Source organism: Aythya ferina (assembly GCF_964211825.1).
Source record: "Aythya ferina genome assembly, chromosome: 11".
Classification (NCBI taxonomy): Eukaryota; Metazoa; Chordata; class Aves; order Anseriformes; family Anatidae; genus Aythya; species Aythya ferina.
In genome coordinates this window covers 3,161,927-3,187,289 of record NC_140307.1, presented here as the reverse complement: position 1 = coordinate 3,187,289, position 25,363 = coordinate 3,161,927, and the positions used below count along the sequence as shown (strand labels likewise).

General features: G+C 59.2%; 1 protein-coding gene across 2 annotated transcripts; it reads right to left on the bottom strand.

Moving 5' to 3' along the window:
• Positions 1–140: 140 nt before the first annotated feature.
• PCSK6 (proprotein convertase subtilisin/kexin type 6) lies at positions 141–23,828 on the bottom strand. 2 transcript variants are annotated; one of them, XM_084532774.1, is made up of 21 exons: positions 23,593–23,828; positions 20,742–20,846; positions 17,464–17,574; positions 16,871–17,014; positions 16,575–16,651; positions 16,171–16,259; positions 13,691–13,863; positions 10,610–10,822; positions 9,500–9,600; positions 8,480–8,583; positions 8,146–8,263; positions 7,049–7,237; positions 6,749–6,885; positions 5,590–5,763; positions 5,124–5,226; positions 4,491–4,687; positions 4,039–4,126; positions 3,744–3,835; positions 2,739–2,868; positions 2,049–2,161; positions 141–1,663 (listed from the first exon to the last, which is right to left on the bottom strand). In XM_084532774.1, the coding sequence occupies exons 1-21, from the start codon at positions 23,806–23,808 to the stop codon at positions 1,566–1,568; spliced, it is 2,772 nt and encodes a 923-aa protein (XP_084388900.1). In that variant the 5' UTR covers positions 23,809–23,828; the 3' UTR covers positions 141–1,565. The 2 variants fall into 2 exon arrangements, with proteins under 2 accessions (XP_084388900.1, XP_084388901.1); XM_084532775.1 differs by lacking the exons at positions 141–1,663; positions 2,049–2,161; positions 2,739–2,868; ... (4 more) ...; positions 5,590–5,763; positions 6,749–6,885 and having other exon boundaries at positions 7,056–7,237; positions 8,146–8,259.
• Positions 23,829–25,363: the final 1,535 nt, after the last annotated feature.

Sequence of the window (25,363 nt, the reverse complement as noted above, 5' to 3'; positions counted from 1 at the left end):
TGCTCAGGAGCCGCTTCTCCCGCAGGAGCTGGGCTGATGGGAGAGGCTCCAGCGAGGGCAGCAACGCAAAGCGAGGTGCAGCACCACCGCCCCGACCTGCCTCCGGAGGCAGGAATTTGGAAAAAGCACAGACCCGTTGCTGAGGGGAGATCAATAGTTTATTAACTTAAAGGTCGGTTCGCCAAAGCTCCGTCTTTGCGAGGGTTTGGTCCGCCGCTGGCGGTGTGGCTCTCGCCCCTTCGCCTGGCGGAGGTAAGCTCTGTCGGGCAAGCCCAGGCAGGGCGCGTCGTCGCAGCCGAAAACAAGCAGGGATTAGCCCAGCTCCGGGAGGAGGAGCGGGTGACAATCAGCACTGCGAGTTTCACTGGCAAGAGGTTTAACTCCTTAAATCTATTAACAATGAAAAATCAGAACATGCAGCGCAGGGGGAGGCTGTTTACATACGTCTGGTGAAAAGAGCGTCTCGGCAAGGTCGGAGAGGATAAGGACGTAAGACAAGATTCCCCGCTCCCCATATAAAAAATAGTCTACAGAGGAAAACAAGGACTGTATAAGTTATTAAAAAAAAAATCTGTAAAACAACATAGCCAGGGATATTTTAAACACAATTATATAAACACCACATGACGCACTATTAAGAGAGAGCATGAAAAGGTTTGTTTCGGGGGAGGGTTTTGCAGAATCAAGAGCTTCCTGGCCAGATCCCTGGAATGTCTCTTTTTTTTTGAAACAGATGCCCGAGAAAAAAAAAAAATCACTGCCGTGAACAGGAGCGTTTGTGAGAGGTATACCAGCAAACCGGGGGAAGGACGGTGATGCGAAATGCTGGGACGGGTTGGGAAGCCACCTCATTCAGCTCCCAGAGGACGGCTCTAGCTCCTTCCAGAACTGAACTAAACAGCAATCAGGGAGGGAAATTAATTTTACAGTAAGGCTGCGGCCCCCCAGGCTGCTCCACGTGGATGAACCCCCCCCGAACCTCCCTGTGGACACACAGCTCCTGCCTGCCCGCGGAGCCGCCTCGATCCCTGGAGCTCCAGTTACGGCCACGCTGAGGGCTAAACCCAAACGGGGGTGGCAGGACGGGCTGCACAGCCTGCTCCCGAGCCACCCAACTCCTCGTTTTCCTGCAGGTGCTGAGCACGGCGCTGGCTGCTGGCAGTGCAGGGCGCTGGCACCGTCACCCAGCGGGGCTCAGCCCCGGCTCGTGTCCCAGCAGCCAGGATCCCGCCAGCCGCGCACGTCAGTAGGATTTCTGCAAAGAACCAAGCTTGGGTACACGGATCACGCCTTGCTCCCTGCTCACGAGGAGTGTTTGAGAGTATTAATATCACCGCCTGCACGGTGCCTGACCGGGCTCGGTCATTCAGGCTACGATCCGATCTCTGCTCAATGTATTGCTATAGGAACGAGCTGACAGTGATATTAAAGCTATCAAACTTACGAGGGAACGCTTGACAGCACCATGTAAACTCTCCCGAAGCTGAAAAAATAAACTTTTGTCCTAAACATTTGGCGAAACTGGGCTGGCAGTCGGTGGAAGTCCTGGATGCAGCCGCTGAACTTTACCCGGCCATGAGACACGTCTGACAGCAGAACTGCACAAACAGCTTCTTCTCACACAGCTTGTTGGATTTCACCATCTCACAGAAAGTCTTGTCAGCTGGCGAGGCGAGGAACAAGAGAAAAAGAGAGCAGATTAACATTTTAAATAAACAAACATGGCACGTAACAGGCGGCGCAATTCGTTCCAGTGTTTGAGGAGAGAGAATTGCAAAGGAGTCGCTTCTTAAGGGCATCTTTCACGGGGGTTTAATGAAGGAACAAAGGAGCTTTGCAGAGAGTGGGAGAATTAGCCCCGAGACTAAAACACAGCAAAGTACAAACGCTTGGATGGGGTTGAGCAACAGGCAGACATCCAGCAGCTCTGCCAGCGTGCCCACCGCAGCCGTGCCCCGGGAAGCCGGCAGCTTTGGGCTTTACCTTATGAAGGGAATCCCCAGAAACCCTCAATTTTTGCAGCCAGGCGTTAGGCCACGGGCTCTTACCGTTGGTGCAGGTCTCGTTGGTTACACAGGAGCCGCCGAGGAGGCTGAAACCTTCCTTACACCTGATGCAGGTCCCGCTGGAGCCCTCACAGGCCGAGCAGTGGTCCTCGCACCTGGGGACGAGACCCCGCCACGCTGAGCCGGCCACCCGAAACGGGGAAAACACCAAATCCTAACCTTCATCCCCCGTAAAGCCAGCACGTGGGCTAGGGAAACCCTCAGCAGGCAGGGATTGTGCTGTGAGACAGCTCCTGGAGCCCTCATGGTGCTTTTGCCTTTGCCCTTCCCTGGCACAACGGCCCTAAGGAGGCTTCAGCGGGTCCCCTGCGGCACCTCCGGCCCCGTGCTGGGTGTAGGAACGGGTTAATGCCACAGCCGCAGGGCAAAGACTCTGGTTGAGAGCTGGAATATTTGCCTAAATATCATCACCCTCCCTCCCACACCTCCCCAAGGAGCCTGGGGCCAGGGCTGAGCCCCTCCACGTAGCCCTAAGACACCTTGGCTGGGTGGCTCTTAAAAATAATAAAAAAAAAATAACAAAGAGGAGGGAGCCAGCTCGGCGCTGCCTTGCCCTATGGATTTATTTCCCCGTAAACAGCCCCAGCTGCGAGCCGTTTTCATTCGTTTTCATTTAATTTTGTATTTTGGTTTTGATTTTTCCCTCGTTCCCCACGGGAGGAGGCACCGTACCTCTTGCAGACCTTGCTGGGCAGCCCGTGGCTGTCGGCGGGGTAGAAACCCTCCCGGCAGGCGGGGACGCAGCGCCACTGGGGCGCGGGGGCCTCGGGGGAGCAGGGGGTGCACTCTTCCTCGCCTGGCCCTGTGGATAAACAAGATGCTGACGGGGTCCTGCACCCTGCTCCCACCCCAAAAACCCAGCCGGCATCCTGCCCTGGGAGCCCTCTGCGGCTGGGTACGGGCTCGGCTGGGGACATCGCGTTGAAATCCCCTCCCCGCTCCCTCCAGAGAAATGGTTATATGGGAAAAGGAGAGAGGAAAGGGCTCAAAAAAAAACCTGTGGTGAAGTATATTTACACTGCCTGGAATAAGAATTACAAAGGAAGTCGTTTTCTTAAGGGATTAGGAGTCCTTCCTCGCTTGCCAACGGGATCAATAAATATTTGGGGTTTAGTCCTAGGCAATTGCCCGTGTGTGATGAATGAGATTGAGCGCTGAGCCTGACTTGTCCAGAGATCACATTATCAGATCCATGATGATGCTGAGAGCAGACACAAGCACGAACCATGGAAAATAGTGGGGCTTTCAAACAGCAAAAAAAGGCAAAATTCAGGCAACTTGGGGACGCGGGTGGGTGTGGGGAGGGCAGGGCCCCGGGGCCAGCACGCGTCGGGCACCTGACATTTCTACATGCTGCCGAGCCATCCTCCATCCCTCTGGGAGGCTTTCACAGCCTCCCCCGCAACCTTATTAAACCAAAGCACCTGGCTTCAGAGGGGGGAGCAGGAAATAAAGAACGGCTCTAATAAAAATAGAAAAACTCCCTAAAAGCCTTTCCAACGGGAACACATCCCAGCACCTGCAGCGTGCACGCGTGGGAGCCGGGGATGCTGCTGAGCTGCGTCCCCGGGGCGCTTCCCCATGGGCACGGTTATCCAGGGGGGTGGAAGCAGGGAAAACAACGCAGCCCAAAGATTTGGGGGTTTTCACGTGCAGGTGCTGGGGGTGAGGACGTACCTGTGCCGGCGGGGCAGCTCTCACACCGCCGGGGCTCACGGCTGAGGTACATGGTGGGCTGGCACTCCGGCACGCAGCTCTCCCCCGCCAGGCTGCCAGCAAAGCACAAAGGACGTTGGCACCCACACCACAGGCTGCAGGGACCCGAAGCAGCCCGTCCCCAGCTCTCCCTGCACCCCGGCTGCTCCCCGAGCACGGCACCGTGACCGTACCCCGCTGGGTGCAATATTTTGGGGGGTGCTGGCAGATCCGCGGGGATGAAGGCGTAAAACCTCACGCCGTGCTGGTGTTTTACCTGAAGCCGTCTTTGCATGCAGTACATTTATCCGGCTCGCCCAGACATTTTTTACAGCTTTGGTGGCATTTCAGACAGCGTTTCTGACCTTTCCAAATAAAGAAAGAAAAAAAAAAGAACAACCAAAGAGGTGAGGATGGCACCTGGACAGGGCTTTGCCATCGGTGGGCAGAGCCGCACAGCCCAGGGATGGGACGTGTGGCCCCCCAGCAAGCCCCCCGTGCCCTTCTCTGCCACTCCATGCTACAAATTAATACATTTAGCAGGCAGCTAGGATCATTAATAACAACTCCCTCTAATTAACAGCTCTGAGTGGCCACATTTTGCCCCATCCATCCTCAGGGACAGCAGGCTGGGGCTGTCCCAGAGGGCAGCGGAGGGGATTTCTCCTCCTGCAAACAGCGTGAGCACACCCGGGGGATGATTTACAAGTGGTTTACGAGCGCCCTTACGTTCCTCGGCGTAGAAGCCGGGCGGGCAGAGGGGCAGGCAGGCGCCCATCTCGGGGTGGTGGTAGAGGCTCCTCTTGCATGCCGTGCACTGGCTGGGGCCCCTGCCCACACAGCTCTCGCAGCCCTTGTAGCACCGCCGGCACCTCCGCGCTGCCTTGTCGCCGAAAAACCCCGCGGGGCACGAGCTGACACACATCCTGGGGGGGAAGAGAGGCACTGCGAGTTCCGTGCTCGGCCCCTGACTTGGTGTTGAAGGTTTCCCATCCCTGCCCACCCCGCATCTGTCGCATCCTGCACAGCCCAGAGAGCGGCGGGGCCTTCCCGAAACGCTGCATCCCCCATCCCTGCCTCGTTTTCTTCTTCAGGTTTAGGTTGTCTTGGACGCCGTGGCTCTGAAACACAGAGCTGGGGATCCTCCAGCCCTAGCTTCAGCAGGACAACAACAAACTTCCAATTTCGGAAGTCATTTGGCACCTCAGCTCTGTCCCTTGCGACCCCAGCACAACTTCACCTCTAGCTCCGTGTCCCCCAAGCCACCCTACCCCGGGGCAGAGCCCCTCGATGCCTCCCCCATCTCCCCTCCATCCATCCCCTGGGCTCCCTGCCCCGTGCAGACACCCCGCAGCCCCTCACCTGCCGCTTTTCACGCTGCCCAGGCTGTAGTGGATGCAGTTCAGGCACTGGTCAGCACTGGGGCCGTCGCAGCCCTGGTCACCGCACTCGGGGTGGCAGGGACCTGCGGGTGACACCAGCTCAGGCACGGGGACCGAGGCTGAGGAGGGACCCCCGTGGGCTGGGAGGGCACAGCCAGTCCCTCCCCGGGCAGCCGAACACGGGGACACATCTCACTGTGCACACCGGGGTGGTGGGCAGGGGATTTTTTTGGGTTTGGGTTTGTTTTTTTGTCCTCCCCAGCCGCCCCCGGCACCAATTTGTGGCGGCAGCGCTGACAGGCTGCTTTTTTTTTTTTTTTTTTTTTTTCCCCACCTTCTAATTTCGCCATCCTGCTGCCCCACGCACCACTCCTCCTCCCTGCCAACCCCCCCAGCCCACCCAGTTCATCCCAGTTTGCCTTTTGGGGCTACTTGGGGGCTCTTACCCGCGTACTCCTCCTCCTCCTCCGCCACCTCCACCTGGCCCTGCAGGAAGGCCGCCCTCGACGGCTCCATCTCCGGGGCCTCCGGCGTCCTCACACGGGGCTGGGGGCTCCCCAGCGTGTTGTAGGGGTGCTCGGCCGTCCCGTAGAAGAGGAGGCTCCACTCCTTCAGCTTCCCTGCAGGGCACAGGCTCTGTCACCCAGACCCATGCTCACCCTGACCCACGCTGCGCTCCGAGCTCGGCGCCACCCAAAGCGCTGAACCCGCACCCCAAATTTTACCCCAATTGTGATAAAATTCCATTTGTCTTTGACTTTACATTTTCACCTCCCAATTTCACAACCGAGTGCCTACAAAGGGCAGCTCCCCACCAGTGGCAGAGGGAAGGTACCAGCCCTGGCCACGAGCATCTCCCCGTTTCACCCTCTCTACTTCATTTTTACGGAGTGGTTTCGTGGGCTCCTTTTGTTTTTTTTTTTCTGCACAGCCAGGTAGGGCACAGCCCTGGGGCAGCGTGCAGCTCGCTCCCCTCGTGGGAGGGGATCAGAAATACCAGCTGAAAACTAAACCCGGGGGGCAAAGCAGCTCCGGGGTAGGGGGGGGGCGTTTCGGTGCTGCTACAACGAGTTCAAAAAGATTTCGGGCTCGTGGCAGCAAACAGCAACGCCTTCCCGGGCAATTAACCCCCACGTGCCAGACAGCAGCGTGGGTGAGGTTTTTAATTTGCTGCTGGCTTTCTGGCAGTGCTGAGGTGAATCTGCACGCCCCCACAAGGAGCACCAGCCCGAGGCGCGATGTTTCGTGCCCCGCTGCCCCTTTCCTCGGGGTCGGATCCTGCCAGCTCGGCTCCTGGGGACACAGCAGGGCTGGGGACAGGGCATCATCCCCTTGTGCTGCTGCTGCACGACCAGCCCACGCTGCAGATGTTCCAGCAGCAAAGCCAAACAAACACCCAAAAATTACAGCTCTCGCCTTTCCTCCTTGTGCCTCGGTACGGTTTAATTTTGGAAACCTCGCTCTCGATTGCAGTAAATTCACCAGGGGGAAGAAGGGGGGGGGACACAAACCTGTTGCTGGCTCAGCCCAGCCTTTGCACAACAGCGTTTGGGTGTTTTTTGCCCACTTTTAGGAGCCCCCCCCCCCGGGGTTTTGTGCCCTTACCTTGCGCGGCGGGGCTGCGCACCTGGGACGGCGTGTCCTGGATCTCCAGCGTCCACTCCCCCGCCGCCCTCTCCCCCCAGCAGTGCACCGTCATGAACTCCCAGCCCTTGAAGCCCTCGTTGGAGTGGTCGAAAACCCTGCACGGAGCAGCACGAACACCGCAGTCAATCAGAAGAGACGGGTGCTGAATTAAGGATGCGTTAAAACACCCCTGCGCGCGCCCACCTTTGCGCAGAGCCCCCACGCGCGCGCTCCCCACCTCCCCAAAAACCTTGGGCAGGCTCCCTTGGCTGCTCTCACCTCCTGGCCAGGAGCTGCGACCTGGTCCCCGCCGGCGAGATGAGGCTGATCTGCAGGTCCCCGCGGCGCGGGTGCGCGATGCTGAGCCGCACCACCACGTGCTCCAGGTACTGCACGTGCTGCTCGCGCTGCTCGCTGCAGGCGCTGCTCAGGGTGCTGGCACGCAGCACGTGGTCGGGGCGGATGTACCTGCCGGGGGCAGGGGGCAATCCTCATCAATAAACCCCGCTGCAACTCCCCAGCTCTCAAAAACACCAGGCACCAAGGCGATGGCTGCTCCTTGCTGATTAAAAAGCCCTTTTTAATCCCACTGATGGGAGCTGGGAACCCAAATACCATTAACCCTGGCTGGAGCGAGGGGTTAATAACGCTCATGTTAAGCAGAGGACTAATTAATGAGACCAAATTTGGGATTATTTCCTTCGACTCCTTCTTAACACTGCGTTCCCATCAGCAGACACCCGGTTGTGTTTAAACCCAGCCTCCCACTGCCCCATGGCAAAGAGCAGCAAACCATCGCCTCCTCCAGCACCACGCCATCCTCCTCGCAGGGGGAAATGCTGAATTGCTCAACGGCAGCGAGGTGCTTTTGAACTGCCTCTAAGATCTACGCCTCATGGCTTGCAAGGGCGCTTCTTTATTGCAATTACCAGCGCAGCTCCTCTCCGGGTTGTAATTAGTGTCTGTATCAGATAAATAGTTTCGTGCACACACCTGGCTCCGAGTCCCTTCCTGCTTTGCATACTCGCTGCTTTCCAAAGGGGCTGTGCTGCCCCGCTGAGCAGCTTGCTGCAAGGTGAGGCACTGCCTGGTTGGGATGCCTGCCTCGGTCAGAGGCTCTGGGCTGCCCCAGAGGACCCCAAAAGCTCTACAGGACTCGGGGGTCACTGCAGAGCCTGATCCCCCTGCCCCGGGAGTGGAGGCACAGAAAGGGAGGAATAAACCATCCCCTGTTGGAGCTGCTCCTGCAGGACCTCCTGCACTAGTGTCTCAGACACCAAAAAAAGAGGAGAAACGTCTCTGGCTTATCCACATGGCTCACACTGACCCCAAATTCACAGCCCCAGTTCTCCCAGTTTGAGGTGCCCGCCACTCACTTGGGCACCCTGTCCAGGCTTCCCACGCAGACGTGCTGGGGGGGCACCGTCTTCCACTTCTTGGCTTCCACCACAATAGCTTCTGCATCCACCAGCCCGAAGCCATATAGATGGCTAACTGGAAAGAGAGAAGGCTCAGAAACCCCCCGCTCTGCCTGCCAGACCCTCCTCTCCTCCTCGAGCATCCTCCGACCGGCCGGGGCAGGAGGTGCTCCAACACACGGAGCTCATCGACCTGCCCAGTTTACACCCCAAAAATACCCCGGTGGCAGGAAAACACCAGGAGCAGCCCGTGGCAGGATGCTGCTTGCCAAAAGGGACATCGAGTGCTCACCTTTATGCCCTGCTCCGTTGGTTTTCCAGTCGGCTGCCCGCAGGTGCACCGGCCGCGAGGTCCTGACCAGCAGGTGCTGGACGTCCCTCCAGGTGAGCAGGGGGCTGCAAGGAGACAGGGTCACGGAAAGGCAGCGGGGACCCCAAAATCGGGTTAAAAAAGGGTCTTTTTTAAGCTCATGTAGAGCGTGCAGTGGTTATTTCCATGCTCACCCCCTGCCTGGGGGGTGCCCAAGCAGAGGGGGAGCAACCCAGGGATGCTGCGTGCATGGGTGCTGCAGGGATTTCTTCCTAGAAAAGGTTATTTAGCTCTCACACTAAATATATTTATTATATATATATATATATATATAAATACACACACATTCATACATACGCATATATATATTTATATATATATATATATAAATCCCAAAGGTTTTCCCCATTTCCTGCAGGAATGAAGCACAATGACAACACAAGCTGACACAAACCCTCCCCTTCTAGGAATAATGGCAAAAAAAGTGCTAAAAAAAATCCCAGGGTTGCACATTTATCATAAAAGTGAAACACTAAATATATCCAAAAAAAACTCAGGCAGGGTTTACGTGATGTCTGTGTGTTCGTGGCGCTGCACACTGAGCGCTGGGTGCTTTCGGCATCACCCAAAACCCCAACCCAGGGATATTTGTGAAGAATTTCCCATGCTTGCTTTCCCGACAGTCTCAGCATCTCGAGCTGTGATGGATAGTGCTCTCAAAACAGCGTTTAGGAAAACAAAATTCAATTTATTCCTTCTCATCATAGCGGGGCCCGCAGCCTGAGCGCCTGGCTGGCAGCAGTTTTGGGGCACCGAGCGAAAAGCCCGACTCATCCCACAAAGCCCAACTCTCCACCAGACAAGTGGAGAATTAGCTCAACAACACACCTGCGGGAAGATCAGCTGCAAACAACAGCCCTGCATCAAACCCAGCCCCAAAGGAGCAAATCAGAGCAACTTTGCCCCGCTTTGAGCCACCCCAGAGGAAAAAAAACCACTTACTTGGCTTCCAAAGCCAAGGCGATGATGCCAGCCACCATGGGGGCAGACACGGAGGTGCCGGTGTGGCCGTCGGTGCAGCGGTGCCGGAGGTCCGTGGTGACCTGGGGAGAGAGGAGCTGCAGCCCCGGGGTGCCCGAGGTGCTCCCGGCACTGACCCCAAAGCTCGAGGTTTGCTCACGGTGCGGCTCATGGGGAGCTGAGGTCTGGATACCAAACCCTTGCCACAGCATCAGCCCAAAAAAGGGTCTGCAGACACATCTGGCACGTGAGAAAACACCTATACTGACATTTGCCTTTGCTAAAAGGTGCAAGAAGTATTTTAAATTTAAAAAAAAAAATAAATGAATTTTGCTGTGGATCAGCTGGAGAAGAAGTTGGGGTGGGAGCAGAGCTGGCAGCAATACGCGCCCACGGGCTGGGGTTGAGCCACTCTGCATCAAACGCTGTCCTTAAAAGCTCCTTAAAAGCTCCTCCAGCTCCTTGCATCAGGCAAGAATTCCCATTTGCATGGGGAAAAAAAATACAAAAGAAAGCCATTTCCAGCTCTTCTGTTTCAGGAAGGAGCAGGGTGCTTGAGCACTAGAAGCTCAGAAAGCAGAGGTGGGCAGAGACGCCCTGTTGGTTACTTGTTGTTTTTTTTTTAAAGGCTGCTGGGTTTTGAGTTATCCTGGTGATTTCTGGAGGGGATGTGGCACCCGGTTCCTGACCGAGCTGCTCGCCAAAACTGCTGCTGCCTGGTGCGCCCACCTGCAGCACGGCAAGGGCTTTGGCTGGGCTTAATGCATCCCCGCCAACCGCCTCCATCCCTCCTCTTCAATCTCTGTCTCAAGCTAAAATCCTCCAAATCCCCCATTTTTTTTCTCTTAACAATACGAAAGTGAGCACAAGATTTGGGGGGCAGGCGAATATTTCCATTTTTGCATTTTTTCATGGGGGAAAACTCAGATTTCCGAGCTCTTCCCAAGCACGAAACAACCGCAGCTGCACCGAGCAGTTCCACTCTCACCCAAAAAAAAAAGAAAAGAAAACCCGAGCAAAACCCAAAACCCAAGCAAAACCCAAAACCCAAGCAAAACCCACCCGCCACGTCCACGCAGCAGACAAACTCACGATTTTCCGCTCGTAAAAGGCGCCGCTGCTGTAGGTGGTGGCCAGGGTGGAGGCGCACTCCTCCAGGTACCAGGGCTTGTAGCCGTTCTCGGTGGTGCTGCTGATGGAGATGGTGTAGATGCTGTTGGTGTAGCCGTCGCAGGAGCAGTAGTCGCCCTCCCGGCCGCCGTTTCCCGACGCCCAGACAAAAATGGAGCCCAGCCCCCTGCGACCCTGCGGGCAGAGAGGGGAAGGGGTGAGGAGAGGCGAGGTTTGGGTGGGATGAAGGCGGGGAACAGCGCGGGGACGAGGGGATGGTGGTGGGGCGCAGCCCTCGCTGTGCTGAGCATCACCTGGGGTTTGGGGCAGGATTGGGGGGCTGGTGAGGGCACAAGAATGGGGTCAGGATGAAAATACCAGTTTTTAAGTTTTTTTTTTTTCCCCCCTGTGCAAGAGCAGCCGGGTCACCCCATCCCATACATCCAGGAGGAACATCACGAACCCCCCCCAAACCTCGTGCCTGCTTCTCTGCAGCCCACAGAGCCCATCAGGAACGCACCCACCGCCCACCCAAACCATACGAAAGCTTCCTGCAAGGCATCTTTAAGGCTTTTTTTGTTTTGTTTTGTTCCTCCCCCATGGCTTGGCAGGAAGATCTGATGGAGCATCCCCACCGGGCACGCCTGCGGCAGCCCAGCGAGGGGATGGGGACGGGAGCAGCCACGCAGACCTCCCCGGAGCCAGGGAAAGTCCCGGGTGGGAACGGCAGCCCTGCTGCTAACGAGGGGCCCCTAATGAAGCTGGGGCCCCTAATGAAGCTGGCGGTGCAGCTCAGGAAGCCCCCATTCACTGTCCCTTGGGTGGTGCCTTATGGCACGTCCCGGTGCTTGGGGACATCCCGGAGCACAGCGCACGTACCGACGCCGACCGGCGAAGCCCAGCCCCACAGCCTGGTGTATCCCGCTCCTTTTTGCTAAAATCCCCTTCCCCGAAATGGCTGCTTCCCTCTCCTTTCTCCGCGGAGGCCGGGAGCAGCCGGGGCGAGCCCCATCCTCCCCGGGGAGCTCGCCCGGGCAGGTCCGGCGCTCGCCTCCCTCCCACTGCTTGGCTCTGCCTCCGCGGAAAAAAATGCGAGGGCAGAGGAATTCGCTGGGCTTCCTCGTGTTCCCGAAGCACTCAGGGAGAGGGCTGCTTTGCTACCTGCTCCCCAAATCAGGGCAGAGGCTCCGAACTGCCCCTGGTGCTCGGGCTCAGCCCGGCTCCTGCCCTGCTGTACGCAGGGTTTCGCTCCCTGGGTGCACGCCGAGTATTTCCTAGCGAGGGGGGATGGAGCTGTAAGGAAAACAGCCACCACGAAGGACATGATCGTGCTGCCCTGTGTCTCAAAAAGCTTGCTGGGAGCCCTGGTCCCAGTTTCTCAAGCTCCACACGTGTGGATGTGCAGATGGACAAGCGGCACGGACACACGGATGGCTGCGCACGGTGGCCACCAAGAGCCATCAGCAAGGAAGCCCCCGCTGGCTCGTGGCAACACTGAAATAAAAATCACAAGCAGACACAACCTAAACCACTCAAAACCCCTCCCCAGAAGAGATTTGGGACCAAACCACGGCCGTGCAGCGTCCCCTCCTCCTGCAGCACTGCCAGGGCTCGGGCAGCCACTCAGCAATGCTTAATTAGCACCAGGATAAATACAGCCCATCAGCTCAGGAGCTAACAAGGTGTGGCTGGAGGAGCAAGAACCACGAGGAGAAATCACCCCGGCACGGCCCTGTGGCGAGCAGATAAAGGTTATTTGAACGTTTCCATTAAAAGCTCGATTTGAAGGATTTATAACTCAATTACAGCCGGTGGCTCGGGCTGAAGGTTGCCACCGTCTGCCTACGGCTTCCCTCATTATTTATGGGGAGGTGGGGGGCAATTAAGGGCTGTGCATGCGGGATGGGGGTGCCCCATGGGGACAGGAGCTTTGGGAACCCAAATCAGCTCGGTACCAGCTGGGAACACCAAGCTGGGGCGCGCTGCCCCTCGCCAAATCCTGCTTCACCCCCAAAAAACAGGGGAAATAAAGGAAGGAAGGGCTCAGGGTGGGGAGAAATGGGCACAGAGAGCACCCAGGGGCGCAGGACCCGTCCTCACCCCCTCGCCCAACCCCTCCCCGCTGCTCTCAGCCTTTAAATCCGAGCAGATTTGGAGGAATCCTCCCAAAACGGCGGGTCCAGGCGGGGACCCCGCTGCCGCCGGCTCCCTCCCGCATGGAAAAAAACACAAAAAAAAAAAACAAAAAAAAAAAGCTCTAAAAAGCAGCCTGCTCGCTGTATTTACACGGCGTGAACTCCCAGGCACTTCAATGAATTCCTCTTCGGCCCCGACCGCCCCGGCAGGAAATCAAGTAAATAGTGGGAAAACCACCCCACCCTCCTGAGAGATAACACGGGCAGCGCGGCGCGGGGACAGGAGGAAACCCAGGGAGGAATGGGGCTGGGGAGCCAAAACCCGACCCCAAGCTGCCCCAAAAAGACAGGAGGAGCCCACCCTGTGCCCCCCCCCACCCCACGTACCCACTGAGGGGCCACTGAAGGGCTTTGCCCTGTGATTTTAGCCAATATTTGGCTTAAAAAAATATATATATTAAAGAAGGGGAGAGCTTTGAGGACAACAATCTGATTTTTCCCTGCACCCACGTGAGCCAGCGCCGAGCCCACCCCTCCAACCCCTGAACCCTGGAGGACCCTGAGGCAGGACCTGCTTCCCACCCTGGCCACAAAACTCAATTTTGGGTGGAAAAACACAGAAACGCTGCACGTGACCCCCCAGGAGAGGATAACGGGGAGCTGGGGAGGGTGGAGAGGGGGAGATGGAGAGGCTGCGGGTGGGGGGCACCTCGCCGTGGGGTTTCCCCATGGGGTGCTCTGAGTTGGAGCATCCCACCACGGGATGCTCCGGCCACGTGCGGGGTCCCACCGCCGCCACCGAGTCCCTCGGGGGACCGGGAGCCACCAGAGGGGGATTTACCCTCGGGGTTGGGGTTTTGGGGCCGGGCAGGGGTCCCGCGGGGCCGGGGAGGAGTGCCAGCGCGGCTGGGCGCTGCGCGATCCACACCTTTTTAATGCCATGCTCAAAAGCCTGCTTGGCCAACAGACCGGGTCCATCAACTGTCTTCCCGTCATCATCGGGCCCCCAGCTCGCGCTGTAAATGTCAATGTAATCGGGTCTGATGCCAAGCGACTTCGCTTCGACAACATCTGTTACATCTCCATCTAACATACGAATGCCTAAAAGCACAAAAACATCAGACGTTAGGGGCTGGACGGCTCGCGTGGAAAGCGCAAGGCTCGCAATCGAAAGGCCCTTGGTGGTGGCGGTGAGGGGCTGGGCGCTGCTTTGGGATCTCTGCTCCTGCTTTCTGCCCTGCTGGCTTCATCGCCAGCTGGGGTTTTGGGGAGGGTGGCGAAAAAAATCAGCTCCGTCAGGGCTGGGCTGGAGAGATTTAGCAGGGGAGGGATACGCTGCCAGCCCCAAACTCCCCGTGCTAAAGGCTTGTTCTCCCCTTTTTCCCCTTTTAACTCAAGAACCCCGCTGTCCCTGGGTGTGGGCAGCATTTCCCAGATGCTTGAGGCCCCCCAGTGCCGCAGGAGGACCGGGACCCCCGTTTGTGCCCGTCCCCGTGCCCCTATCACCACCGGGACGGTGCCGGGGGCAGCAGCAGCCCCAGGAGGAGGCTGCATGGCCGTGAGAGCATCGCCCGCTCTCAACCACTGCAGGAAAAGCCAGGAAACAAGCCCACGGTCCCTGTAACGCCACCGGCACACCGCAGGGACACCGACCCCACGGCAACGTGGCCAGGAACTGACTGAGAAGGGACACGAAGGAATCGGGACCGCAGGTTGAGAGCTGGGTGAAATGATGCCGTCGGCATCAGCAGCTGGAGAGGGACACAAAGTGCCTGTCCCAGGGCCTTGCCATCATCCCAGAGCCTTGGTATTATCCCAGAGCCTTGGTATCATCCCAGAGCCTTGCTATCAGCATCGGGGGCAGCCCCCAGCCCGTCCCACCCCCCCCCCCCAAGCACCAGGAGAGCCGGTGCCGGGAATTTCAGCTCCGCGTTTCGCCATCCGGGGAGACTCCAGCTTACAAAACCACGTTTCCCCCTTTCCACATGTGCATTTCTTAACGAAAACAAACGCGGGCAGATGTGGTTACAGCCGCAGCTGCGCTCTGGACGAAGGTCAACTCCAAGACATTTTTCTGACGCTGTCCCCAGCCGGCCAAAAACAAGCTTCAAAATGCAGGAGGGGGGAGCGCAGCAGCTCCCGAGCACTCCCTTCCCTTTCCCTGCCGTGCTCCGTTCCCTTTCCTTGCCGTGTGAACGAGAAGAGGCGAGGGGAAGAGGTGGAGAGCGGGGCCGGGTGCCGGCACCCAGCGCCAAAGCAGCCGCGGGATGGATGCCGGGTCCTGAGCACGCCCCAACAGCCCCCAGAGCCCGCTCCTGCTCCACCCCGCAGCAGAATGCAGCCCGGAGGGAAAACCCAGCCCCGTCCCAGGGCTGGATAAGAGAGGCTGGAAGCTAAACGGGCTGCTTTCCACGCAGGCAGTGACAGCAGCCTCCAAAACAGGCGTCAAGGAGGGAGAGGAGAGGCGCAGGAGTCCTTTTTGGGGCACCCCGATGGATTTCGCCCACGGCGCACGACGAGCGACGCAGGAGTGCACACGTAGGAGCCAAGGAAGGAAGCAAATTGAGACAGGAGCCGTAATAAAGGCAACAAGCAGCTCATCTCCACGGACATCGCTGGGGAAATGGGAGCAGCCTTCGCGACCCTGCTGCCCCCCCTGGTTGCCCTCCCCAGGACGACCCCTTCCGTCGGGGCTTTCCCAGCACGGGGACCCCACGGCCAGCCCCGCACCGAGGAATTTCCAATTTCCCCATGGGAAGCAGCTTCCATGCAATGTTGGGATGCGAGGGATTGAGACCCCGGGTGCTTGGGGCCGGGATCCCAACATGGGGGTGTCGGGGGGGGCGCAGACCCCTTTTACCAAGCCCCTCTCCTGCCGTAGCCCCGCCAGGATGAGGGGCTGAACCCCCCCCACACCTCCACAGGAATTTTGCTTTCCCCAAGGTGTGGTGGGGTCCCCAGACTGCTCCTGAGTGGCTCATTTACAGATGTTGACCCCACAGTGTGCTGGACCCACCACACAGACCCCCCCAAAAAAGACTTTTAGGGCAAAACCCCTCCACTCTCGATCAGCCTCACGGTGAGGGCATGACCCCAGCAGCAGGTTTCCACCCCAAAACACAAGAAGCCAGCATCCCCCCAACCCCAGGTCTCCTGTATGTGTCTGGGGACCCCCACCCTCCCCACAGCCCCCCCAGACTCCCTGCTCCCCCCACCAGGATTTGCCCAGATGCTCGATAATCCACATTGGTGCCGACATCACCGAGCGCAAACCCTTCTCCCGGCAAAATTTGGAGGGGGACAACACCCCACCGCCCCCCTACCCCTCCCCGGGAGCCCACCCCCAAGCAGGACACCCCTGGGGGGGGGACAAAAAGGGCAGGGAGCCGTGGGCAGCGCCAGCCTCACCTCCGATGCGGGCGTTGTAGGCGATGCCCACCACGCAGTACGAGTTGTTGGCCGCCGCCGCCACCTCCCCTGCGCAGCGCGTGCCGTGCCTGCGGGGACAAAAACCCCGTCAGCAGACGTCCCACGGTCAAGGACAACCCCCCCCAGCACCCAAAATCCAGCCCTAAGGACTGGGTAGTGGAAGAAAGCGCCCCAGGAGCTGCAGAGCCCTTACCCAAAGCCCCAGCGAGGGATGGGGATGGAGGAAATGCGCTCGGTGCGTTTTGCACCCCGACGCGACTCACTCCCGGCGGTGCCATTTGGCTTTTCCCTTTCCCACCCGCTGCCACGGCCCAGTCCTGCTTTGACCAAAGCCCAGAAAGTGTTTGAAACTTTATTATTATTATTAATTATTATTAACGTACTTATTCTCGTTGCTGGCATCGTAGCGTGGCGTCGGGTCGTGGTCGTTCCCGTTGACATCGTAGCTTGCCAGAGGGTCCTGAAAAAGGTTTTGCCATTAGGTCCTGCTTGTTGGCACGGCACAGCAGCCCCCGCCCTGCTGGGGTTTCCCCAATCCCCAATTTTCCTTCTTAAAAACACCCCGAGCGTTTCAAAACCCTCTTCTCCCAACCTCTTGCTGCACAGGCTGCGGCTGTGCTCGGGCTCAGAAATCGTCCCCAAATTCCCCCCTAGCCCTGGCAACGGGCACCCCACTCACGTAGTTCTGCAGCAGGTCGGGGTGGTTCCTCTCTATCCCGTCGTCGAGGATGGTGACCACCACGTTCCTGCCGGTGTAGCCCCGCTGCCAGGCGGCGAGGACGTTCATCTCCGACCTGCAGCGGCTGCCTCTGTCCCCGCAGTGCTGCGGGCAGGAGCACAGAGCCTGATTTCCAGCCCACCCAGCTCAGAGCACATTTAATCACCCCCAAAGCGTTTTGCCATCCCACTCCTTCCACCTAACTCACAGATTTGTTACAACCTCACCCCGTTGATCGACCTCCCCGGCAGCAGCCGGCCCGGGGAGCGCCACCTCCCCATTTTTCCTCCTCTCTCCCCCTTTCAAATACTTCAGGCTCTTCAGTTCTCCAGTGCCCGTTTCCTCCCTGCGCTCAGCCTTAAACAAATTTCCCTGTCAAACACAGATCGATGAGGCAGGCAGGAGGAAAACCACATTGCCAAGAGACGGCTGCGGCTCTACCAAGGGGAAAAACACCCGCGTGGGGACCACAGCCCGGGGATGCTGATGCCCTAAAGGCTTCAAACCGGCCCCTCCTGGGGCTGGAAGGCTTTGGGCGGCGAGGAGACACGCACCAGGTACCACATGTTGGGCCACACTGGGTCGTTGAAGGGCAGCGCGTGCGGCTCGCCGCGGACGTGCCTCTTCACCCGCCGCTTCACCTCCTGCTGCTGCAGCCAGTCCACCTGCAAGCACATGGAGAGAGGCTTCGTTTTGGGAGGACAGATGGCCAGACAGACAGAGCTCAGCTCCTCGTGGGCTCCGAGCCCGGGAACTGATCCCTCTCACGGAGCAAAACACATCGCCGGCGAGCGCGTGCCTCGACCGTGCCGGCTGAGCGAAGCCTGTAAGCACGCACGGGGGTCCCACTGGAGACAAAACGCGTGCTGCAGCGCTTCCTCGGAGAAGCCCGGCTGCTAGGAGGGGCTCAGGCGCTTGGCTTCGCTCTGAGCTCATCCTGCTCCCAGCTGCAGAGCTGAACAGGACAGCAAATAGTGCCCGGGGGCTCCCAGCGGTGCCAAAATGCGCCCCAGGAGGGCACGGGGGTGGCACGGGGGCACCCCGAGGTCTCAGGTCTCCCGAGGTTAGAGGCACAGAGATAAACCAAGGCTGGTTAGGAGCAGTTTATAAAACACACACCCAAAAGCTTTCTCTGTGCTGGAGTAGAAGGGAAAGCTTATCCACAGAGCCAACCTCCCCCAAAACTTTTTGCCCCCCACGGCTCAGGGTTTTTGGTGGCGCTGGCTGCCTTCGTGGGGATGGCTCAGCTCTTTGGACGAAGGTTTTTCAATAAGCATAAGAAAAACCCAAAAGGCAAGTTTTTGCGTGGCTTATTTATGCGGGAGCTGCCAGCTGAAGCAGCTTCTCCTCGCCTGGTTTATGGCTTTATGGCTGTGATTTACCGGGATCAAAGCGGCCGGGGGAGCGGGGTGTATCGAACCAGGCCATTTCCAGCCTAGAGCTTGGCTTTTAAACTAATATATTCTCCAGGAAAATAAAAACACATTGAAACAAACGAGGAAAAAAAAAAACACAAACATAATTCATATGAAAATATCTCCCCGTAGCACCTCGGCTGCTGATAGCGCCGCTTTGTTTATGCAGCGATGGATTTGAATACGGGAAGGGAAAATAAAAATGCAACTGCACGGTCTGGTTTAAAGGAAGATGGATTAAATAAGGGAATGTGCCCAATTACATGGCTTTTCTCCTCAAAGCAGTGCTCCCGGGCCGTGTCACCCAGCCCTCGCCTTCGGATGCGGCACCTTCACCCCAAACGCCCCGCAGCCAGCGCACGAGGCAGGATGCGCCCCAGAAGCCTTGCGTGGAGCAGATCTTTAATTTAATTTAATTCACAGTCAAATTGGTGGCATCACCGCGCTGAATTGGGGCAGTCGGTGCCAAAATTGATGCCACTGGCATCCGAAAATGAGCAGCAGCAGCGGGAAGGAGCCCGGGGCCAGCCCTGCTGGGGGCTTGCGAAATTCCCAGCGGCTTCCATCAGCCCTTCACGGGGGGGAAGCTTCTCGGAAATTATACAAGGAAAAAAAAAAAGAAAAGAATGGCTTTTTGCTGCAAGAAGCGGCCCAAGTTGTTACGCCACAGTCCTGAGCCTGGGGTCCTGGCTCGCTGCTCCCTCCCAGCCCTGCTGGCCGGCCCTAATTAGCGCTAACGAGGCACCCGAGGACCCAAGAGGAGGTGCAGGCACCATGGAGCCGAAGCCATGGCCCTGGCTGGGGACAGGGGCAGCTTTTGCACTTTAGGATTTAGGATTTCCAGGGGGTGAAAACCAGGCCACAAACCCCTCACACCTCCAGGAAAGCAACAGCTTGGCTCGTTCAGCTGGAGACGGAGCAGGTAAAACGCAGAGCTGGGACAACGCAGGTGGCTCCAGCACGTGCCCACGAAGCCCAAAAAGCAGTTGGAGGATTATGGGGTTTGCTATGGGGTTGTGCCATCCCCTGGTGCTGCTTTTCTATTAGACCTCGCCGCAGTGATTGGCATTTTTGGGTGCCAGACACAGGCTGCAGCTCACAGCATGGTGCAGCCGTGCTCCGTGCGTCTTCTCACCGCCACAGTCTGTCCCCCAAAAAAATCGCTGGGTTTGCTAAATCCTCCCACCCCCCGCCGTGCCGTTTGGCTGACACCAGCCCCACAGGGAGCAGCCACCAGCTGCGGCTCCATCACCCCAAAAAGGGGGCTCTGGGGGGGCAGAATTTGCGTCCCCGTGGGGATCAGCACCGCAGGGGCTGGGACGCTTCGTCTCCATCCTTCTGCCAGTGCCTGGGGGGGGACACAGCCCCCACGGCACCAACCCCTGTGGCGGAGCAGACCCATAAAGGCCAGGGCTGGAACAATAGCCCCCTGGAAGCCACGAGACGTGGAACATCTGCAAACGATTGAGCCGAGCGCGCCGGGGCTGTGGGGTTCCTGCACGATTTGTTTCCATCTTCGCCGTCCCAGCCCGAGACGCCGCGTTTTCCCCGTGCCTCGCGGGGCTTTTTGGTTTTGTGCTCGCTTCATCCACGCCGTGCACGCGAGCTCGGTGCCGTCCAGATGCCAGGACACCTCCGAAATGAGTTGGAAACACGCAGGGGAAATGGGGGGGGGAGACAGCGCGCGCCAGGAGGCCTTGGACCCCGGGTGGCGGCCAAGAACAGGAGCTCATTGCTCCAACATCAGCCCGTGGAGCTCGGAGAGCTGAGCCTCAGCAGCCAGGAAGCCAGCTGGCTCAGCTTGTAGGGCAGCAGCGCTCCCAGACCCCATTAAACGGGCGCGTTTCCATCGTAGGTGGGAACTCATCGCTTGCTCCGCTGCCTCCCCGAGGGCGAGTGGCTTCGGCGCCTTCACAGCCACCTCCCCGGCCACACCTGAGTTTTTTTTTTCCCCTCTGCACCACCCTGTGCTCGCCCATCCCGGTCCCCCCACGGCTTTTGTCAGCCCAGCTGCAGCCCCAATCCCTTCGGGTGCTTGCTCTAGGACGAAGCGAGGCGCGGCACGGCCGATGATTTCACGCGCAGCAACCCTGGAGACAGCAAATGTTGTGGCAACTGCATCAACACCCCGCGCAGGGCAGCCTCGCTGAGCCGGGAGGGGTTTTTTGGGTTGTTTTCCCCCCCTTTTCCTTGCTCCCATCCTTCGGGCAGATGTTAGCATTTAGTCCCTTCTGAGGATTTTTCACCCTTGATTGCCTTTACCCGTCTTAAACGGGGCTGGGATCCAGGGGTAACGCGCTGCCATCACCCCCGAGCTGTGGCTCAGAGCATCCTGAGGTGCTCAGGGAGCCTCTGGGGTTTTATGGGGGAGACTCCAGGGTTTTATGGGGGTCCCCAGGGCCCCCCCGGCCCCCTACCTTGGGGTCCATGCGCAGGAAGGTGTGCGGTCCCCGGCTGCTCAGCGTCGAGCGCTTGAACGTCTTGCTGTGGTGGAAGTGGTAGTAGTTCTCCAAGCTCCCGATCTGGAAGAGATTTGTTTTACCAGGGGAGGTGGGCACAAGGCTGATACCTTTTCTTCTCAGATTCGGGAAGCCCCACGCTCCCCCAGTAACTTTTTGTGCCTATTTTTGGGGCAGAAAGGTCCTGATATTGCAGAAAAATGCGGCACCATCCTGCCAAGCCAACCGGGGGGTCTGTGGGCACAGGGATGGGGTGACCCCAAAGCTGGGACGTGCAGGGCTGTGCCAGGCGCCTGCAGCGCCAGAGGGTTTCCTCCCATCCCCTGGGGGTTGGAAATTGGTGCAAAAAGCAAAATAAATAAATAAATAAATAAAATCCCACCCTGCAGCAAAGAGCAGTTGCAAAATAACCCTGCTGCCGGCTCCCAGGGGGTTGTCACCACCCCTCTGGCATCCCATCTGTGTCCCCGAGAGCCACCCCGTGCCGGAGCTGGGCACAGTGGGGACCAGGGCGAGCTGTCCCCACATCCCCATGTCCCCAGACCCCGGGCAGAGCCAGGCAGACAGGGGCTGCTTCCACATTCAGCGCCCTTTACACCTCTGCTTTGCAGCCCCACTCAGTGCACTCGGGAAGGTGCAGGAGGAGTCTCAAAACTCCCCAGATTTTGGGGAAGCTCAGACCTGCTGGGACGTGGGGAAGGATTCAGGAGAGGCCACTCAGCCTCTTGTTCTTTTTACCTGGGGATCCAGACCCCGCAGCCCGCCTGGCTGAGCTCCAGCCTCATTTTATCCCCGTCCCTGCTCCCCCCTGGTGCTCGTCGCAGCAGGACCGTGACCTGCAGACAGGCACCAGCTACAGGGATGCTCCTGTTCCCCTGCTCCTGTTCCCTCATTCCCATGGGATTTATCAAAGGAAAAATTAAAAAAACTTGTCCAGGGGGAGCTAAGTGGAGAGGAGGAGGGAGGGAGGTTGGGCCTGGGGACCTCCATGGGCATCCTTCAACATAAGATAACCTAACGAGGAAAGCTTTAAAATGGGATTTCCACCTAAAAAAAAAATAAAAGTGATGGAGGCTGATCCCTTCTGGCTTGCTGGACGAGCACGGGCACCCTCCAGCTCCCTCCTGGCAGCCCAGCACCCCAAAAGGCTTCAAAGTTCCCTGGGGAAGGGCGGACCGGAGACCCCTCCTGATGGGGATCACCCCACGGATTTCATTCCCAATGCTAAGAAGCGATTCAGCCACAAGGGAAGCGCTTTTCAGGAGCTGTGCACCACCGAGTTCAGCACCAGAGTTGGGCAGAGCGTTTTGGGGCCAGCTGCTCCCCTCCCAGCACCAGGCAGGTCCTCGGGCACATCCCCGGGGACAGATCCAGCGGGGGTCCCCTGCCTGCTCGTGCCATGGGGACTTGGTCTGCTCCCCCCCTAGGGTCCCAGCTGCTGCCTTCAGCAGCCCCAAGTGGTTGGATTCAAGCCTGGAGCGAGCCCACCGAGAGCCAGCACCCCCCCAGATGACAAAAATTCAGCAAAACCCCAAATCCGTCCCCAAACAAGTCCAGCCATGGGCACCCACATCCAGGACTGCCATATACACTGGAAACCTTCACGACTCACCCTGCTGGCCAGCAAACAAGTTAAAAACGGGGCAAGTCCCTGTGTAGGGACAGGGACGGGGATGGGGCCGGGCTGTGCCCCCCGGGACGCAGACACCCGGCCCCTCGCAGCGCCCTGGGCCTGCCGCAGCTCGCCCCGGGAGATGGAGGCGAACAAAGGGTGTTGGGGTGTGTGTGAGGTGCCTCTCCTGCTGCCGGGCTGTTGGCTGCTCTTATATAAAAGCCCAACAAGCGATGTGATCCCCCAGCACAACGCCAGTGAGGTGACCGAGGGCTTTAGGGCACCTTGGGCATGGGGACACGCGGGGGGACCTGGTTCTGGCACAGGGCAGCACCCAACGCAGGCACCTTGGGGAGCCAAAAACAACCCCAAGGTGGCAATTCCCAGCCGGGGGGCTGCAGGGCAAGGCCCCCATGGCATTGGGGCTGTCCCCAGGGAGATCCCGGAGAGGGGCTGGGGACGGAGAGCGGCTGAGGGGAAGCCCCCGAGGTGCTCGGGGGAGGCTGCGCCAGGATCACCCTGATGCAACCGCAGAAATATTTCCCTTGGTCCGCAGCCTGCTGGGGCAGAGGGAGGGACACGGCCACGGGACGCCGGCGTGCGGGGTCAGGGGATGCTCCTGCAGCCACCGACAACGGCGAAACCCCAAAGCTGGGTTGGGGTTTGGCTGCTGGGAGCCGGGACAAGGGGGACGCTCACCCCAGGCAGCCCCATGGCAGAGCAGTAATTAACGCTCAGCCAGTAATTAAAGCCGGGGCTCTCCCAGTAGGTAAAGCTGGGGAGGAAGCAGCGCAGGTAGGGGGGCACAGGGGGGGGTGCTGGCCCTATTCTGCGCCCCCCCAATTTGCCTCCCCCTTTCACAGCAGCCCCCTGGCGCTCATTACCCATCCCAATAGGGCCGGGACAGGGACAAGGTCGGACTTTCCACCCTAGGAGACACCTCCAACCGGGGTGTGAGGGGTCACCCACAAACCCCACAAACCCTAAAAACCCCACAACCGCAGTAAAAACCACGAACTTTAAAAAAACACCAAACCCACCCAGGACAGGGGGGGGGGGGGGGGGGGGGAAGCAGCAGCACCCCCCCCGCGCCCCGCAGCTCTCCCAGAGCCGCTGCAAACTTTCCCAAACCCCTCAACCACCCCAAACCGGGACCCCAGAACCCAAAAAGGACCCCAAAACCTCCCCCCCTTTTACCTGCCCCAAGCTGCGGTACCCGTAGGCGGCGGCCAAGCGGGCGGCTTCGGCGGGGCCCCCCCGCACCCTGACGGCCCAGTGGTTGGTATAGACGGGGCGGGGGGGCTCGGCAGCCACCCCCCGGCCACCCAGGGCCAGGGAGAGGGCCAGGAGGCAGAGGAGAGAAGAAGAGGAGGAAGAGGAGGAGGAGGAAGAAGAGGAGGCAGCAGCGGGCATGGTGCGCGCCGCGGGGCCGAGCTGGGCGGAGCGGGGAGCGGCGGCTTTTAAAGCGGCCCCGGAGCACGGCGGGGGCGGGGGGATGCTCCGGGAGGGGTGGGGAGGGACCGAAGGGGAGGTTTGGGGGGGGTTTGGGGGGGGTTTAGGGGGGGTTTGAGGGGAGTCCGGCCCAAGGAGGAGGAGGAGAGGGGAGGTGGAATAAAGGGGGGTGGGTGGTGGGGGGGTGGGGATCCGCGGTCGCTGGTGGCTGGGTGCTGGGGGGGTCTCTGGGGTACCCACCGCGGGGTCCAGGACGCACGGGGATCACCCCCCCGTGAAGCCGAGGATCACCCCCCTCCGGGGTCCCGTATCCCCAGATATCCCCCCCGTACCCCCAAATATCCCCTCATACCCTCGGGTATCCCCCCCAGTCCCGTACCCCCAGATATTCCCCCCATACCCCCAAATATCCCCAAGTACCCTCGGGTACCCCCCCCCATCCCATACTGCTGGTATCCCCCCCTCGGGGTCCCATATCCCCAGATATCCCCCCCATACCCCTGGATATCCCCCCGTACCCCCAGATATCCCCCCATACCCCTCGGGTATCCCCCTCATCCCATACCCCCGGATACCCCCCCGTACCCCTGGATATCCCCCCCATACCCCCAAATATCCCCAAGTACCCTCAGGTTTCCCCTCCTGTCCCACATCCCCAGATATCCCCCCCTCAGTCCCATACCCCCACGTACCCCCCCCGGTACCCCTGGGTATCTCCCCTCCTTTGTGCCCCCCTTTTTCCTCCCAAATCACCCCCCCATGTGCACCCTTCCCGCACCCCCCCGTGCACCCCCAGCCCTGAGCAGCCCCCACATGCCCCCCAGCAGCCCTCTCCACACCCCTCTTAAGCACTGCACCCCAAAACCCCCCTTCACCCCCCCACCTGTGTACCCCCAGACCCCCCCCAGCATCTCCGGTGGCATCCTGCAGCCCCCCCAGCCAAACCACTGCCAGCCCCGAGGGGGCTTCAGGAGGGGTTTGGAGGGGACCAAGGGGGGGCTGGATGCTGGGGAGCCCCCTGGGGGGGTTTGGTCTTCACACAGAGGTCAGCCTGGGTTTGGGGGCTCTGTCCTTGGTGTCCTGGCTGGCCGGTGAGCCCCCCACCCCCCTAATTTTCGGCACCCGGCCTGCCAGGTCGTGGTGAACCTGACCTCAGCGCTCGATAAATCGGCCGTGGGTGAACTTCGGCCAGCTCAGGAGCTGCCCCCGGGGAGCTGCCCCGCACCACAGCCGGGTTTGAGCTCTCTCTGCCTGGCCCCGTGCCCCAAAAACAGAGCCACTGCCGTCACCGGGTGCCCTTAACCAATTTAAGGGGGATTTACAGGGTTTCTGTTCCGCACCACGGGGCCCAAACCATCCCCTTTGCACCCTCAAGGGGAAATTAAATCCGTGTTACCCACAGAGGCAGCGCTGCTGAGGAACACCTTTTGGTTTCAACGAGGACAAACAATATGGGTTATGAACCGCTCGCATCCCTGCTTTATGGGATTTTCCTCGAGTTTCCCTGTTCGTAGGG

Excerpts from the sequence above, each read along its gene's own strand:
- PCSK6 (XM_084532774.1), bottom strand. The coding sequence starts at position 23,808 with ATGCCCGCTGCTGCCTCCTCTTCTTCCTCCTCCTCCTCTTCCTCCTCT. Across the intron at positions 8,584-9,499 it reads GCCTTGGCTTTGGAAGCCAA|CCCCCTGCTCACCTGGAGGG; the intron begins GTAAGTGGTTTT and ends GTCTCCTTGCAG. Across the intron at positions 5,764-6,748 it reads GCGCAGCCCCGCCGCGCAAG|GGAAGCTGAAGGAGTGGAGC; the intron begins GTAAGGGCACAA and ends TGTGCCCTGCAG.